The 17,589-nt window shown below is 42.8% G+C and overlaps 1 protein-coding gene across 5 annotated transcripts in view; it reads left to right on the top strand.

The window, feature by feature from the left end:
• Window positions 1-17,589, top strand: part of USP28 (ubiquitin specific peptidase 28) — a 29,413-nt gene that overhangs the window by 5,108 nt on the left and 6,716 nt on the right. The window contains exons 2-20 of one of the 5 annotated variants that reach the window (XM_069787861.1): window positions 1,092-1,169; window positions 2,515-2,647; window positions 3,895-4,006; window positions 4,685-4,847; window positions 5,752-5,838; window positions 6,678-6,815; window positions 7,257-7,330; window positions 7,871-7,947; window positions 8,327-8,475; window positions 10,616-10,743; window positions 10,914-11,009; window positions 11,895-12,074; window positions 12,767-12,981; window positions 13,223-13,293; window positions 13,615-13,843; window positions 15,276-15,479; window positions 16,035-16,174; window positions 16,361-16,546; window positions 17,483-17,578. In XM_069787861.1, the coding sequence (XP_069643962.1) occupies window positions 1,092-1,169; window positions 2,515-2,647; window positions 3,895-4,006; window positions 4,685-4,847; window positions 5,752-5,838; window positions 6,678-6,815; window positions 7,257-7,330; window positions 7,871-7,947; window positions 8,327-8,475; window positions 10,616-10,743; window positions 10,914-11,009; window positions 11,895-12,074; window positions 12,767-12,981; window positions 13,223-13,293; window positions 13,615-13,843; window positions 15,276-15,479; window positions 16,035-16,174; window positions 16,361-16,546; window positions 17,483-17,578 (2,556 nt within the window). Of the gene's footprint in view, window positions 1-1,090; window positions 1,170-2,514; window positions 2,648-3,894; window positions 4,007-4,684; window positions 4,848-5,751; window positions 5,839-6,677; window positions 6,816-7,256; window positions 7,331-7,870; window positions 7,948-8,326; window positions 8,476-8,811; window positions 8,864-10,615; window positions 10,744-10,913; window positions 11,010-11,894; window positions 12,075-12,766; window positions 12,982-13,222; window positions 13,294-13,614; window positions 13,844-15,275; window positions 15,480-16,034; window positions 16,175-16,360; window positions 16,547-17,482; window positions 17,579-17,589 lie in introns of those variants that run through there. The other 4 variants (XM_069787860.1, XM_069787862.1, XM_069787863.1 and 1 more) reach the window with 4 other exon arrangements.

The following is a 17,589-nucleotide window of genomic DNA, read 5'->3' as shown; positions in this document are numbered from 1 at the left end:
GCACGAAAGCATCTTAAATTTTTTCCCAACAATGAGAGTAAGTAGAAACTTGAATTTGTTTGTCTGCAAAGTTGCCAGTTAAGATTAATTAAACATGTGATCTTAAGAAGCTGAGATTTATTGGACCGTGCTGATAGCAGGACCCTAGATAGCCTTTATAAGTCAGGCATATGTGATACAGTCCTGGCTGTTATCCCTGCTGTAATGTCCTTCCCATACTACGCGCTACGGAGCCGTATCTCACGGCATCAGATTTCACCCGGACGGAGCCGTTGGTGACAGCAGCTGAACTGTGGCCACAAAAGGGGGGTGGTGGGACCCTGGCGTTGGGGCTTGCTGCTGGAAGGGGCTCCTTGTAGAGAGATGCCTCTCCTGGTGGCCGGTTGACTGAAGTTATTCATGGCTTGGTAAACACAGTGACTGCTCCTATGGTAAGCCAAGGCTGCAAAGATTTGCTAAGTCTGGTAAAGAAAATTCCTGTAGTCTTTTGGGTTTTTTTTTAAGTGGTGGAACCAGTCAACAAATAGGTTGTTGACTGTGGCTTAGGGCCTAGAGCGAGTGTCTTTCCAAAGCTCGAGTGGCCTCTGTGGTGGGGGAAGGAGAAGTGATAGCAGCCTCTCAGGCCCTTATTCTGACACCTTATTGTCAGTGAGAAATGACATGCACAAGTGGCATGTGCGGCCAGACTTAAAATAGCCCCTCGCTGATGCCCTGAGAACATGCGCCCTCCTTATATGTCCTGCTGCACATGCCGCCCCTCTCTGGGGGAGGGGGTGCCCGTCATTCCCACCACAGGTGCGGTGCATCCGACAGCGGGGATAGCGTTTCCTCTCAGGCCTGCTAACATCCTTGTGAGGATACGATGGATTGAACGTTAGCCTATAGATTCAGGAGAAGAAAGTTTGAGTGCGATGTTCAAGCTGATGTTGGTATTACCATCAAGCAAGTGTCGCTGGATTTTTGCATCAATACATCAGTAAAAAGGAAAGACAGAAACAATACGCCGGTGAGCCCCTGGCCTCGCAAAAACAGCCTGTTGTCTGTTACAGTCACCTTTTCACATGAGCTTTCTTTATTTCTTGCATGTATAGGATTGCCAGATGCTTTTAAACCAGCTGAAAGAGATCACAGGAATTCAAGATTCGGCTTTCCTTCACGCTGCTCTAAAGGTTTGTGCCTGTTGTCATTGTTCTGTGGAAAGGAGAGCTCTGAATTTGTCCCAAAAGTCAGGCAAGTTCAGGCTCTCTGGAAACACAATGCGTGGGTCAGACATTCACTGGCCTGTCTGTGGGCTGATAACGAGTGAGTCCTCGCTACAATAGCAGGTGCGTGGCCTGTGAAAGCGATACAGTGTGTGCTGTGTGGAATAATGTGGTTCGTGTGAGAGGTGAAGGGTAAGTCCTCCGCTGCTTTTCTGCCCCTCACTTGTGCTTCATTCAGGTGTACCCATGAGGCAGACAGGCACGTGAGGCCAGCATTTGTTGGCGTCAGCAGGGAACGTGCAGTTTTGGGGTTCACAGGTATTCATTCATTCACCTCTGAAACGAAAACCCCATGCTAAATTGGGAACGGTTTGTTTTTTCTAACAGCAGACCTTAAAATCTGTGCTGCAGCAGTGCATGCTATGCTAAAACATTGTAAAAGTTTTCTAGAAGTTCTGCTCCTACAGGGCCGTTATCCACGCATTATAGTGAACACAAACTGATAGGGTCAGAGTAGGTTTTCCTCCATGTAAACTGCTTCAGGAGTTCTGGACAGCTGCAGTAACGTTGGTAGCTTTGTGGCTGGTGGTTGTATTGTCCATTACCAGAACAGTTGTCTTTGCTCCAAAGGGAAGGGACACAGGAATCTCAGGCACTTGGAAAAGCAACATTTAGGTGGAAAGATTCCTCCTCATAGTGCCTGTTTCGGTATTTATAAATTGTAGTCTTAAACTGGTTGCAACCGCATCAGTCTGGAATCATCAGATGCCGTCCATGCTCTTGAGATGTAGCAGCAGGACACAGGTTATGCTGATAATGTACAAAGAGGCTTGTTTAAAAAAAATCCTTGAATGTTTCATTAAGAAGTAACATCCAGAAAACGTTAGAATAAATGTAAAGGAGTTAAGCCAGTAGCGATGGTCTGAAGGAAGCCCTAGCTCGGTAAGAGACATGTGTCTTAAAATCCACAGAGAGTTTGATTCCTGTGAGTCTCTCCTGGTGGCCAAGTACCCTGTCGTGCTTCAGGCCTCCTGTGACTACTCAAGTCTCTTGTGAGAGAAATGAAATTAGTTAATGGAGTCTGTATTGTCCTAGTAATAAAGCCAAAGTGCTTTCCGACAGAGAAATTCTAGCCTTCATTATTTTCATTTTTTCCTACTGCTTGTCACCAACAGATAGCTTTCTCCCCTGGCCAGGGAAAGCAAAGTGGTGGCAGTGCGCTTGTCTCTACCATGGATGCATTAAATGTCACGCAAATGTAGGTGAAGTAACCCTGGCACTATGGATTTTTTTCCCCCTATCATTCTGCTAGGCTGCTAATGGAGACCTAATGGAAGCAGTCACCTTCCTGACAGAGGAGCACGCTCAGGAGCCAGCTCAGGACACAGCTGCTGCAGAGCCGTCTGCTTGGGAAGGGAGCGCTGTGGGCAAACAGCTCCCACAAAGTAAGTCGTTCGTCTTTGCTCGCCCTTAACGGTTTCATCTGTTTCAGGCTGAGTTGAAAGGGGAAATATTGGTCCGCCTGGCTTCTGCCATTGAAACCATCCGGCTCCTCTCCTGATCTGATTTTGCTGGTACTGGTCACTTGCCATGGGACAGTTCAGGCAATTAAACCTTCCTGGTGAAGGAGAGCTGCGTCCAAAAGGACCGTGAGTTAATAGAGTTTTAATAGCATTTGTAGGTGACACAGCATAGTTACACAGCTGTCATTGTTTTGAACAGTTGGTCTTGGCTTACATAGAAAACCCAGAAAGCTCCTAAAGCAGAGCAAGCAGAATAGACAACTGAATCCCTGTCAAGGGTCATACATTTCTTTCTACAGCCTCTGCTGGCAGAGCACACAAATTGACTGCTTTCGTATATCTCTGTGAAAACTTGAAGTGTTACTTGAGCTAGCAATTTGACTACGTGAAACGTAGAAATGTTATGGGTATTGGCAAAAGCAGGCCACAGCTTGGCACATTTAGATGTAAAAAATGTAATTGTAGTCTGAGGTAGTTGAGAATAGTTTCTTTAACCCTTTTTGCTAACAGCACATCTATTAACTGGAGCTTTCCCAAGTGAGTTTATCACCGGACAGGTTCACAGGGCCAAAAATCTGTGCTGGGAGCTTTGAAGCAACATCCAGAACAGCATGGCTGCCCCTTGTTCCACGGTGTAAGGCTTCCACCTCTTCCAGAACTACTCGTTTTCCTTTCTCTTTCTTTCCTACGTAGCTAGTACATGAAATGACTCATAGCTGAGCATCTTGACACAAGTGAAGGAAGGCACTTCTGGGTGATTGTGCCAATTTTATTGAAATCCTTTTTTTTCTTGAAACAGCGTCTCTTGTCAACACTGATGTTAAGGCATAGCAAATACAAGCAGCAGCTGATGTTCCTGTTTCATTATTTCAAGAAGTTTGAAATGTTCCCTCAAGCTCTGAATCTGGATGTAAGGAAAGCTGGCCAGGACACAGCTGCACAGTCTGTCCTGTTCTCATCCAGCCCACTCGATCACTTTTTAGGTTTCCTAGCGTGGTCCAAGCTACAAGGATGTGTATTTAAGACTTCAGCTAGAAAATTATGCTCTATCATTGGAAAAAAAAAAAAATCATATTTGTGAGGTGTAACATGTTCTAGAAGCTCCTTTTAAAGAGAACGTTTGCATCGTCCTGGTGGAAAACTGATCAGAATGCTGCCTCCACTTCTAGATATTACTACTGCACTTACCCCTAACAACAAAGACGATCTCCATGCAGTCGATGCCTTCAGACCACTGGAATCACCGAAAGCTCAGGCTGCAGAAAGAGATGCTGCTGAAAGGTCAGTGGGTCCGTAAATTGGTTTTGGTGTTCCTGGGTGTCTTAAGTGGATTCTTAAGCCGGTAACTGCAAACCAGACGTAAATCAGCTACCAGATGTATACCTACTGCTTTTAGAAGGTGCTTGGGTCATTACTGCCTTCTGGGTAGTTGACGTTTACTTCTGGGGCAATGCTGCAATGTGATGGTTGAAATAGAAGCAGCAGGTTTTGTTGTGGCTTATTCAGTCCCTGCTGCTGTCGCTGGCAGGCCACACAAAAGGATGCTGTACTGGCATTACAGCACCTGTTGAAGAAGCACCTTGAAATCTCGTGTATCAATTCACCTCACCTCGTTGCTAAGTAGCTGTTTCCTTTTTACCGTGGGTGGGATTTGCCTCCAGTAGAGACTAAGGGCACCAATTTTGCATGCAGCTAGTTCAGGAAGAAAAACATGCATACCTTACTATCTTCCTCCATCATTCCAAATTGTCTTGCAGTCCTGTTCTCCATCCACCTCATTTGAGAGTGGACACCTCTCTGGAGTCAGATGAGACATCTGTTGCCTGTTGTGCTGGGTATCACCTGACAGCGCCTGGCTCTAGGGTCCCGCTTGTGACTAGAGGGGAGTCCGATTCCTGTAGTTCACGAGAATCTTTGTGAGATGGTGTTTTACAGCATGGTGTGCATCTTTTGTGACAGACCACAGGAAGCGCATTCTGCTGAAAACAAAAATCGCTCCAAAAGGAAACGCTGTGAAGTCTGGGGGGAGAACCCCAAGCACAATGACTGGAGAAGAGTGGGTGACTGGCCTGTTGGAATGAAAAACATTGGAAATACGTGCTGGTTTAGCGCTGTCATACAGGTAATCTGATAGAAAAGTTCTTCTGGAGTTGCTGCGGTCTTGGAGTCAATATGTTTATCAGTTAGAATTACAGATGCAGCAGCTCTGTGAAGTGGTCATCATATGCAGATGAGTGTATGCGACCATGCCTAGATGAGACTTCTGTTTTTATTTGATACCATTGTGATTTATTCTGGGTGTGCACAGAAGGAGCCAAAGGGCAGTTAAATAGACTTTGCATAAAAATAGACACAGATACATATAATATGTGTGTACATATGCAGGGGTTTTTTTGGTGCAGCGATGTCCAAATGCTTACTGAATGACAGAAGCTTGACTGGCAAAGTGAACTGATAATTTAATTTTACTGCAGTTATTGTTGGCTCCCTAATACGTGGTGTATCATATTCCAGTTAATGGAATACACAGGCGTAGATGCTTGAACGAATAAGCAACTAGACAGCATGTATTATTAGTGATAACCTAAACAAGAGGAGACAACAATAAACGGAACTGAGCAGATTTGTCTCTTCTAACCGTTTCGCGTCAGCAGACAGACGTTAACCATACGTCTCCAGCTTTGAGAGGAAGAAAGCAAGCTTCAGATGGGCTCGTTTCTCACTGTGACTTGTTCCTGGACGCTTTTTCTAAGCGTGCCTGTGCAGGATAGAATACTCTTTCCTAGAATGGTTACACGTATCCTAGAAATGGCAGGATGGGATCTGGTTCTTCGGTGGGTATGAATGTGCTGGTCCGGCACGTGGACTGCTCAGTTCGTAAATGTTTGTTTAGTAACACAAGGCCATCGAAGAATTAGAAGTTAAGAAAAAAGCTGTCGAGTAAAAGCATGACAACGGGGCATCAAATTGCAGTGAGTCAAATCCTTGCAAGTGCTGACTGGTCTTTACCTCTCCTTTCCTTTCAGTCTCTGTTTCAGTTGCCAGAATTTCGGAGGCTGGTCCTTGGGTACTCCCTCCCACAAAATGTGCTTGAAAGTTGTCGTAGTCGCACTGTAAGTTTTCGTCAAGTAACACTGTGAGGTTTCCCTCTTTTGTGGTATACTGTTCTGCTCTTTCTCTAAGCAGATTTAATCTGGGTCCATCTGAGATTCCTGTGCCTACGTTAATGGCTTTCAAATTGTCTGGCTACGTTAAAGATGAATCTGGGAAATACTTTTCCAAGACAGAATCACTGTAGAAAAAAATCAGATGCTTCTCCTAAAGCTTTCCTCTATGGCTTCTGACTGTGGTGTGGGGAGAGATTTGCCCCGTAAAACTTCTTTGGTAGCTCCAGATTGCTCGTTTGTTCACATGCACCGTAGGAGAACTGGTATTTGAGCCAGTTGGAAGGTCCCTCTAGCCCCAGTACCTTCCGAGAGCAGTCAGGAGAAGGTGCTTAGAACATATTTGGAGGAAAAGGCATACGTAGAATAATCCTTCACTTATTATATCATGCTAGCTTGTGGCCACCGCCATTTAAGAGACTAGTTTACTTGCTTTCATGTGTGCTTTTGATATTTTAAAAATGCCTCAAATGCAGACAGAATAGATCCATAAATTCACGGGCTTTTGCCTTCTGTTTTAGCAACTATCACTTCTGGCCCTCTTTTTCTCTAAAGGTTTTGTTTTGGTTAAATGTTTTCTCCCATGCATCCATTGGGAGACCAGATTGCTTCCAAGAAATGACACTGCATGTCTTTCTGCTTTTGTCCTTTTTAATGTCACCTCTTTCCTCAGCTGTTAGCGTACCTCTCGAGGTATGTGGGTGTGGTATTCTGCAGCACTTTGTTTTAAGATGCTGCTTTTTTGAGTTGCAGGAATGGTCTGGCTTTTCTTCTTTTTTGCAATGCAGGGAAAAAGAAATATTGCATTCATGCAAGAACTTCAGTGTCTGTTTGCTTTAATGCTGGGGACGCGTCGTAAGTTTGTAGACCCTTCTGCAGCGCTGGAACTCTTGAGGGATGCATTTAGATCTGCTGAAGAACAGCAGGTAAAACCGCGTTAAAAAGCCTTTTGCTTTCTTCAAAACAGTACTTGCAGCCATGGCAATCCTATTTCGCTTCATCCTGCTGTTACTTTCAGAGGCCTCTTCCCATGTTTGTCAACTGACAAGCAGCTGTCCCTGTGTCATTTAGGCAAAATCTACGTGCTTGCTAATTAAACAGCCAGCGTAACAGTGCTCTACCCAGTGCCATCTGGGTAGTTGGGTAGCGATCACAATAATTTCCTCTGATCTAGTTTTCAGATGAGCAGAGTGTTGTTCATTATCGGTCTAAATCAGCACAGCACTTCAGTTGCACACTTCTTTCAGCTGGGTAGGTATGGCAATACCAGTCGGGTTGTATTCCAGTAGGTTTGTGAAACCAGCAGACTGTGAAAACACTTTCTGGTTGGTATTATGTTTGACTCTCAACTTTTGTCTCTCTTCTAGCAAGATGTGAGTGAATTTACACACAAACTACTGGACTGGCTGGAGGATGCGTTCCAGCTTGCTGTGAATGTCAAGTGAGTTTTCTGTGATCTCAGGAGTTCAACCTGACACTGAGGAGAAACAGATTTTAAATGCGAAGCCCTAATAAATGAGAGGGCTTTACATGAAAATTTTGAATAAATGAAAGAGAGTTCTTTGTTTCCTGAGGATGATGCTCCTTAAGCTCAAAATATGCTTATGAAGTGTTATATCTGCGTTTCCTGTGCATAAGCATAGGACTTTATTCAATACTGGTATGGCCTGCAGAGTAAATAAGCTTTTTAGGGGAACCTAACAGAACCGGTGTACATGAAAGATCTGGTTTTTTGGAACTGCATTTCAAAAGGTAGCGCCTTAACTTTGGGGTTTGGTTTTTTATTTCCTTGCCAGTGTAGGTGCTATAATGTGCTCTTGAGTATGTAAACAGATGAGAAGCTTCCTCTGTATTCTGTGCTTGGATGGAAAACTTTACTTTTGACTGCAGGAAGATTCCCAAGCAAAGGCTTAGTTTATGACTTGGGGCTTTTTTGCAGCCTACAGCTGCGAACAGATGTGTGCTTTTTCTTCTGAAACAGGAGCCCTGGGGACAAATCTGAAAACCCAATGGTACAGCTTTTCTACGGGACTTTCTTGACTGAGGGTGTCCATGAGGGTGAGTTAAGGGTTTGGTAGATCCACTTTTTCACTCCTTTGCATTGTTTTGATTTATAGCAGTGATGACACAGGATTTTGTTGCACGTTGCTGATGAAATTGCCTAGTTCTTTAAACTTGCAAATAGTCTTCTTGATAAAATTGTCTGTAACATTTCTAAAGCCTGTCTTCTGAAAACATTGAATACTCTCAAGTGCTGATGTATTGAAAGCACTTGTTTATAAGGACACTTACCCTGATAGACATGTATACAGCTATATGCGGTTCAGTTCTTTCAAGTAGCTCCTCTGACTGGTGCTGACAACAAACTCTTGAGTTAACCAGAGTTTTTTGTTCTCTTAAGTTAGTTCACGGTTTTTGTATCATTTCCATCATCCAGGCAATACTTTTTCCAAGATCGAAACCTTTGGTCAGTATCCCCTTCAGGTAAATGGTTATCGAAACTTGAATGAGTGCTTGGAAGGAGCCATGGTGGAGGGAGAGATGGATGAGGCGACAGCATCTCAGTCAGTGAAGTATGGACAGGAGGTTAGTTTTATGGTTTTCTGGTTGCCTGCTGCGGAAAAATGCAACACACGGTGCAGGGGTGCCTCAGTATATTCTGATAACTTTAAATGGCAATTGTCAATGTTCCCTAAGAATTGAATACAAAATATTTTCTGGATACCTGGAATCTCATGTAAACGTATGTTAGAGTTACATGATGAGACACTAAGTCTTTGCTTATTTGTAAAGATGCGTTGTCCTATATAACTGGTTTGAGGAGTTTGTTTTAAATTAAAAAGGTAAACATCTGCTTCTGATGCAAGTGTGATAAAGTCTCTCTCTTTCTGTTGAAGCCTACCTGTACCTGAGTAGGGGGAGAACCACTGCCTCCATATTTTCGGAGGGTAAAAGTACAGTGCTTAACTCTATGGTATGCCATTTGGAATTTGTATCTTTCTCCCTATTATAGTGTGTGTTTTTTTTCTTCTCATTTTCACTCTTACCTTCTGACTGTGCTGATTTTTTTTCTTTTCTTTTTTTTTGTAAATCTCGCGAATCACAAATCAATCATAAAATACTTGGTGGCAGCAAAGCAGAAAGTGAAGGTGTACCATTACATTCAGCATCCTACGTGTGCAAGCGCAGCTGAGAAGTTAGCTTAGGGAAAGACTGGGAAATAACACTAAGAAATTTGCAAATGTGTCTGTCATAGAGGGGGCAGTGAAAGGTATTTCAGTTCTGTGAGAATGTCTGAAAACTGTTGCTGTGGTTTAAACTAGCAAAGGAGAAATGAAGTCTTGGGCACATAAGTCCTGTCCCACTCTGGACTCAGATGCTTGTTTCTGCTTTTCCTAGTTCCTGCCTGAAGCTGTTCAGATGCATTTACAGCAGATGGAGGTGGAACTGATGCAGGCTGGTGCCAGAGACAAAGGGACATAGGGAACTAATCAGTCAGGTTCCTTTCAATCCAAGCCTTTTAGTTGCTCCAAATCCTTTTCTGAAAAATAAGGGAAATTGGACTGATCGCCAAGATGTTTTAATCATTCTCTGTCTGTACGGATAGAAGGAAAAGGCTCTGGTTTTATTTCTGAGAAATCCAACTGGAAAAACTGTGCATCTTAATTTCACTTCCTAGGATGTCGTGGCTAGAGGACTGCATGATAGGGGATAAGGTGCATTTTGTCTTTTGAGAACGTAGGTGAGTGTACTGAAGTGCAAAGCATCAGTGGGATTAACGAGGACTTATGTTTCTCCTAGATAATAGGTGTGTAAATCGTTCCTTCTCTGTGTTTATGATCTCTTGTTCTGAAGATTTGGCTTCTCGTAAAGCTCTGCTACCCGGCCATTTCCTTCCAAAGTTTTTTTTTAAATAATTTTTAAAAAATCACTATAACTGGAAATATTTTAGATCTAAAAATGTGCTGTTGCACTTTGGCATGGGGCAGATTTATTGTGGCAGGACATCTAACATGAATCCTGCAAAGGAAAACAAGCTTAGCATGCTCATCCTGAGTCCATGCAGGGAGCCTTGGCTGGGTGGTGCCATGCTAAGGTAGGTGAAGGAAGCTTCTGGCAGTGGATGCTGGAAGTATTTGTGAACCCAGGGAGAGAGAGAGGAAGTGTAAATTCAATCGAGAATTTTCCTTTCAGCATGGCTCTTTGAAACAGTGTATGAAACGTACAGAAAGTGGGTGTCTCCTGTGAATCTCCTAAATTGAATAGTTTGGAAATAGACTGAGAGAGGATAAGGAATCAGGTACTGCTTAAGGACTTCTGTTTTGTTCTTCATCATTGCATGTGATCTACATTGGAAAAGAACTCTTCTTGTAGCTCTCAGCTGACATGCAGAGTTTGTGTAGTGTCTGCTACTTTTGTAAAACTCAGTGCTGGACCCGTTAATAATCCGTCAAGCTGGATGCACCAGGCAATGAAAAGTAACTTTCTGAAAGCTATTACGAGGCTTTTTCATGGTATAGATGTACAATGGAAGCGGAGATTTTAATCTCGTAAAATTTGGCTTTCTGACTAGTTACTCCATAAAAAAAAAATCTATTAATTCAGTATTTAAAGACAGAGAGGCATTTAGGATGGGTCTAAAATCATTTAGGATCAGTCTAAAAGGTGCCGTTTAGCAGTCGTCTTAAAACAAGTCCCTTTGGGGGCATTTCTGCTTCTGTTACAGCGCTGGTTTACAAAACTCCCACCAGTACTGACCTTTGAACTCTCCCGATTTGAGTTCAATCAGTCACTAGGACAGCCAGAGAAAATTCACACCAAGCTAGAATTTCCCCAGACTGTTTATATGGACAGGTGAGTTGTTCTGTTGTACGGTACATTTAAAGGTATTGCTTCATTGTAATTAAAGACATTAAAAAGGGCATATGGGTGAGCAAGGAAGGATTCTGAAACATTTATGAAAGATTGTGGATGTTAGAAGTAAACAAACCTCACATAGCAGGGCTCTGTATTTCTCTGTTTAGGTACCTCTATGGCAGTAAAGAGCTTATTCAGATGAAGAGAGAAGAAATGAAGAGATTGAAGGAGAAAATGGTGGTTCTGCAGCAGAAACTGGAAAGGTAAGTAGTCAGCTGGCTTTATTTTTGTGTCCTGTGCAAGCATGCAAACACTTCCTTTTAAATGAGCTTTCCAGTAAAAGAGAAACTTGTAGGGGAAGGAGAAACAGAACCGGGTTTGTGCCAAGAAGTGTGGAGTGAGAAAGTGTGTTTTTAAAAACAAACTTGTGGCTTTGATGGTTTCTGAATATCACTGATGCTGTTACAATGATAAATTCTTTAAATAGTACAATTGTCACTGTCAGCTGCATTGCCAAGTTTCAGTGAGGAAGCCCAGTAATACGTTAAAAAGAATCCATGTTGTTTTTTATATTAGAGGTCCCCTCCAGCTTAGAATTTGGCATTATTTATTGGGGAAGGAAGGAGATTGATAGGAAAGGTGTGGTTTGCGGACAACCAGATTTCATGTTCCAGGTGCTTTGTTTACACGTCCTTTTAATCGGCATTAAACTTGCTTGCAGTTTGTAATTTTTCAAATGACCGTTCTGTGAACAAGTGGCAGGCAAAGAGGTGTGCCGTATCGCAGTAGCCCTGGTGGTGTCTGTGCTCGGTGGGGTTCTGGTGGGCGTTGTGCAAACAGTTTACATGTAGCATCCTACAGGGTCTGGTTGGGATGGAGTTAATGGTCTCCACAGCAGCCACTTTTTTTTTCCTGACTAAAACAGTTCTGATAGCACACCAGTGTTTTGGCTGCTGCGCCCTACAGATGCGAGGGAGGTGGTGACTTGCATCCCTTTGCATCACTTGGTTTTTTTCCCTCCTTCCTTCACTGCTTAAACTGTCTTCCTCCCGACCCCAGAGTTTTCTTCCCTGTTGCTCTTCCCCTCAGGTTTAACCAAACAGTCACATTCCTTGCACATTCATGCAACATCTTGCATTTTTCTGTAGCTACATGAAATACGGCTCCGGCCCAGCCCGCTTTCCACTGCCCGACATGCTCCAGTATGTTCTCGAATTCATCGCTACAAAGCCAACTGTAGTTGTTTCTTCTGCTCAAGGCTCTCAGACTACCTTCCTGCAGTCCCAGACTGAGCCTCATGGTTTGGACGTGCTTTCACAGCCAAATGGGTTGGTAAATGGAAATAAAAATAATTCATAGGAGAACACTTTGCCTTTCAGCTAAATGATGCTGGTTTGCATTCTAAAAGTGGATTATTTATCTGGGCACCTGTGAGCGTGATGCTGTAATGTATGAATGCCTGTGCAAGCAGTCAGTCACTACTTTGCTCGTAATTTAGTTCTGTTTGTGTAAATATAACACTGCATCTAATCTGTTCTTTTTCATTTTCCAAAAGCATCACCATATTCCTTGTCTAAGCAGCAGTTCTGAGTTAAATGACGTGCTCTTTTTGGTTAGGCTACTAGTCTTTTTGCTTCATCAACCAGTAAATTACTGCAATATGGGATTATTACAAACCTGGCCAGCATGGTTGGCTTACACTCTCTAAATTAAGCTGAGTAAACACATGAGTTTCTTAGTAGTAAGAGAAGGAACTTTTAGAGTCACTCACTGTGGATCTGTGCTTGCAGAGTTCTGTGAGAATTTTCGCTTTTCTTTGTCCTACATTTTAATTCGGCCTGTTAAGGCATAAGTATGTTTCAATGTACTTGTTCTCTTTACATTTGTACTGTCCCAGAAGGGAAATCCTGCTCTGGCTCTGGAGCAGTTTGGTTTATTTCATATTCTTTTCCAAAACGAGAAAAAAAAACAAGAGAAAGATTGAAAAACCTGTCCGCTACTCGCGGATTTTGCTTCACAGCATACTAGAAAAGAAAGATGCTAGGACTGAAGATGGAGCTTTCTTTCTGGCAAATTCTTCGCCGCAGCAAAAACCGAGTGCACTGCTCCAGCCTTCTGGTTCACCAGCAGAAACGTCTGAACGTCCAGCTCCTCATGTGGTGTCCGAGGAAGAGCTGAACCTCGTTCGGACGTGTCTGCAGCGATGGAGAAACGAGATTGAACAAGACGTGCAAGGTTGGCCCCAAATACATTCGTTGTGATTTTTCTGTTGAATGTCAGCCTGATTTCCCCTCTGTTCCTCCAGCTGGATACATCCTGAACTACAAATAATCTTGCACATGTTTCATCCCTGGTGTTAAGTGTATTGGATAGTTACTACATGGCTTTAAACTTTTTGAAGTGAAAGGGGCTGGAATAGCCTGACAAGCAGACATTAATTTTTATGTATTTCTCTCATTCGTGATGTTCTTGGCAGATCTGAAGGAGTCTATTGCCAAAATCGACCTGTCCATTGAACAAATGTACTGTGACCCTCTCCTCCAGCAGGTAAGAAATGCAGCTCCCTCTGTTGGTAAATATTAAACTGATATTGCTGATACTGCTTTTTATTAGTAGCTGTCAGTTTAAACCATCCACTTTATTGTACTTAAAAAATCCCAGTGGTGAAGCAGAGGAAGGATTCTTTATGAGAATCTTGTTGCTTTTTTCCCTTAAAAGTCAGTTCTCGCTTAGTAGGAAATTTACCATATGAATCAAGAGTCTCATGCCAGGCTACAGCTATGAACTTACTTGCAATTTTTGTACAGAGGTCAGACAAAACCATTTACTAAAAGTACGTCTGAACACTGCGTCCATGTGACCTTGCAGGTTCCCTATCGTTTGCATGCAGTCTTGGTACACGAAGGGCAAGCAAATGCTGGTCACTACTGGGCCTTCATATACAACCAGCCTCGAAAAAGCTGGCTCAAATACAACGACATCTCAGTGACAGAATCATCATGGGAAGAATTGGAGAGAGATTCATTCGGAGGCTCGAAGAATGCCAGTGCCTACTGCCTGATGTACATAAGTGATAAGGTGTCCCGCTTCGTTGCAGGTACTGGAGCCAAAACTGCTGCTTAATTAGACATTTGTGTATTGTCACGTCTCTCTAGCCTGCATGATCGTTACGTTCCTCAGCTTCTCTTTGGCACAGTTGTCACTTAACAACACAAAAAACTTCACCCCAGATAGAAGAGAAATAATTTGTTCCATACTCGATTCATTTCTAAATCCCTGATAGGGTTGAAAACGGAAGAAAGAACCATACTGGTGAGATTAGGTACAGTACTTTATGTATTATTAACGTGTATAAATATTCAAGCTCCCCGTGTGCCATTTTCAACATGCACCCGGTGCTGGTTTTTTTCACTTTAGTTCTTTATATGGTTTATGTGACAGTGGTTATTTTATAAGGGCATGTGAAACGCCTCCTACTTTATTTCTTCTACTATTATCGTGTTTTCTGACTTGTTGCCTTGTTTTTTAGTGATATTGTTATACTGAACCTAAACAGGGCGCGCTTTTTTTTTATGCGGCCTTTCCTAGTGCACGAGTTAGTGGTAACAGTGGCTTAGACTTGCAAGTATGTTTGCAGTGCCAATATATAAATAGTTATGTGGAGAAATTGTTGTGCACGTGGCACTATACATGGCAAACAGCTGTAGAAGAACCTAATAATTTCACGTGTGGTTCATTTTGATGTAATAAATAGAAACAATGGAGAACTGTCTTCTGTTCGCTGCTAAATATGGCTGATGAGGATCTGGAGGTTTTTCTTTGTCTGTCTTCCTATGACAGTTCTGTTTCTGAAGTGAACCCATGATTTTTTTTTTTTCCTCCTATTTAATGGAAATTTTTGTTGTTTTTTAAAGTTGCTTTGCTTTTACAATGGGTGCATAAGAAATACCTGGTGTAGAGTATTGCTATTTGCTTTTGATAAATTTTAGGACCTGTCTAAAGCTGATACAACTCGGGGTTTGTGCTATTTTATACCTGAATACTGAAGTAGATCTAAAAAGTGCTGAGAAATACCAGCATGACACTCCTGCTATGGAATCCATGTGGTTCTCTACCTTTATATGCTATGTAGTGTTACAGGTATGTCTCCAGCTGAATTGTAAATTTTCCATCTATTGGCAGTTTAAATACCGTTCTCTGTACAATGGTAGCCCTTGAATAAGGATGCTTTTCTGACCTACTGCATCAGCAGGCGCTGTTTCTGGAACTGCTCTGTGATAAATGCCATCCAGTGGTAGAACAACACTAGATTTTGTTTCAGATAACTCTGTAGACTTGTCTTTATTTTTGCACTTTTGCTTATGAATCACCTTAAATTACAAAGCTAGTAGACAGTTGGGATTTTTTCCCATTTATCCCTTAGCCAAATGGATTGTGGCTTTTCATAATGTTGCATATTTGTTTAGTCTTTAATGGTGGTGTCCTGCTACGATGTGTTTTGTTAAATGCCAGTCCTGTGTTTCTTCCAGACGAGGATGACTGCTCTGAGGCTGGACAGTTTCAGAAGGAAGTCGAGGCCTTGCCCCCAGAGCTGAGACACTACATCCAGGAGGACAACTGGCGACTCGAGCAGGAGGCAGAGGAGTGGGAAGAGGAGCAGTCCTGCAAGATTCCTCAGATGGAGCCTTCACCTGCTTCTGAATCGCAGGACCTCTCTTCTGAATCAGGACCAGGTAACACCATGTCTGAATTTGCAAACCTTATTGAAACCAATAACAGCCAGCTGGTCAAAAAATACTGCTATGTTGGAGCCTTGCATAAATTTCTAGATATCTAGGAGAAACTGTTGATGAAGTAGCAAAGGCAGCTGGTGGAGGCTCTGTCCTGGCAGTAAGAAAGGCTATTCTACTATTTTTGCATGTGCATCCTTCCAGGCTTGTCACCAGAAATGCTGTTTTCCATTCATTTAATCATAATGGGCTAATCTCATTTCACTTCCAGGCTTTTGTTTGTTTGTTTGTTTTTTGGTTTTTGTCATAAATACTGAGTAGAAACTGTTGAAGTGCTCTTCTCTGGAGTGGGAAGGGGTTACCTGGCAATACCTGATGGTGTGTGCCTTACCCACTGAAAAAGGGTATGCACGAGCTCACGGTGAGATGCCTTGATCTCTGGGATGAATGCTGCAGCTGTTTAATCCTGCATAGACAAGCTACAAAACATTTTAGAACAAGAAAGCAGAAGAAGTCTTGCAGTTTGTGCTAACTAACACCACACCTCTGTCCTGACAGATCAGTCTTCAGTCTGCGAGCAGAGCGTGCGCTCTCTGTCCTCTGAACACGCGATGATTGCCAAGGAGCAGACTGCCAAGGCCATTGCAAACACCGCTGATGCCTATGAAAAGAATGGCGTTGAGGCAGCTCTCTGCGAGGTAGGAGTCAAGCCCTGGCCCAGGAAGCAACCTGTTCTTGTCTTTGTATTATTCTTCTTGATGGACCTTTGCTTTTTCCATTTCTGTGTAATTCTGTAGCTGTGCCACGTTTAACTTGGTCCCCTTTGCTTTCCTGTATTTTGCTTTGGTTTTTCTTATTCTTTTTCTTTTTCTTCTTGGCCACAGCCCAAGGAGGTAGAGCCAATGAAGGCCCAGCCGGGAGAGACAGCCCTTACAGTTCAGGCAGAACAACCACAGGACGCTAAGGAAACAGAGTCTGCTGCCCAAAGTAGCTCACAGGTCTCTGAAGTGGAAATCCCCAGTGTGGGGAAGATTCCTGTTAGATCTGATGCAGACGGATATAATGAGGAGGTACAGATCCCAGTGCAGGGATTAATTAATTACTGCTGGTCATTAACCTGTAACTTTGTAGTTAGTTGGCTTTGAGCTTTCCTAAGATTGGGTATGATAGTAGTCTGTCCTGGAAACAGCGCTGTTTACAGAGTGCATTTTCCCACTGTGGAAATGAAGGTGGCCAGACCAAATCGTTTAGTAATTTCGTTTCTAAATGCCATCAGAAACACAGCTCTGTAAAAGCACTCAGTCGCTAGATCTGCACGGTGTTCCTTTTAGTCTTCTTTCTGGCAGAACTATATCAAAATTGATCCCAGCTGTATTAATTTCTTTACAGGCCTCTTTACTGTCTTCAGTTACAGTTTAGTCCCCTCTCTCAAAGACATTAACTGCTAATAGCATAACTTAGCATAGCCTAGCTACCAATTCTTTGAATCTGACTATTTAACCGCACTTGTACATACTCAAGAAGCGTTTTGGAAGCTCAGTCTGTTTCACAAGTGCAATTGGATTTCACACAAATACTGAGACTGTTACCCCTTGAATATGTTTAATATATGTTTGTATGAAGTTGGCACAATCAACTGCTCTGCCATAGGCACTGCTCTCTTATTTATATTGCTTAAGAAGATTGAATGGGATGCAGAGGTGATATGGCTGGCATGCTTCACGTTCTCACTTGTTGAATTTACAAACTCAAGGCTTGGAGTGACCAGCCTTTAGACCTTGAACAGCTTAAAAAAGACCCCTGCATGTAAAATGCACGTGATAGATGGAGTAAGTAATATACAAGTAAACCACAGCTCTGGCTTATTCCACTTATATTCATACGATCTCCTTTACACCTTATCTTTTGACAGTTCTTCTCACTCTTCACCATGCCTTCTCTTCTTCCCCTGTCTGTTACCATTTTCCTTGTTCTTGTTTGTGTTTGTTTCCCTGCTTTCGTGGTAGGTGATGCTGAGTCCAGCCATGCAAGGTGTCATCCTGGCTATTGCAAAAGCCCGTCAGACCTTTGATCGAGATGGGTCTGAAGCAGGGCTTGTTAAGGTATCTCATTT

The sequence above is a fragment of the Haliaeetus albicilla genome, chromosome 7 (genome assembly GCF_947461875.1).
Source record: "Haliaeetus albicilla chromosome 7, bHalAlb1.1, whole genome shotgun sequence".
NCBI lineage: Eukaryota > Metazoa > Chordata > Aves > Accipitriformes > Accipitridae > Haliaeetus > Haliaeetus albicilla.
The sequence above is the reverse complement of the archived record's forward strand: the minus strand, read 5'-3'. Positions and strand labels throughout refer to the sequence as shown.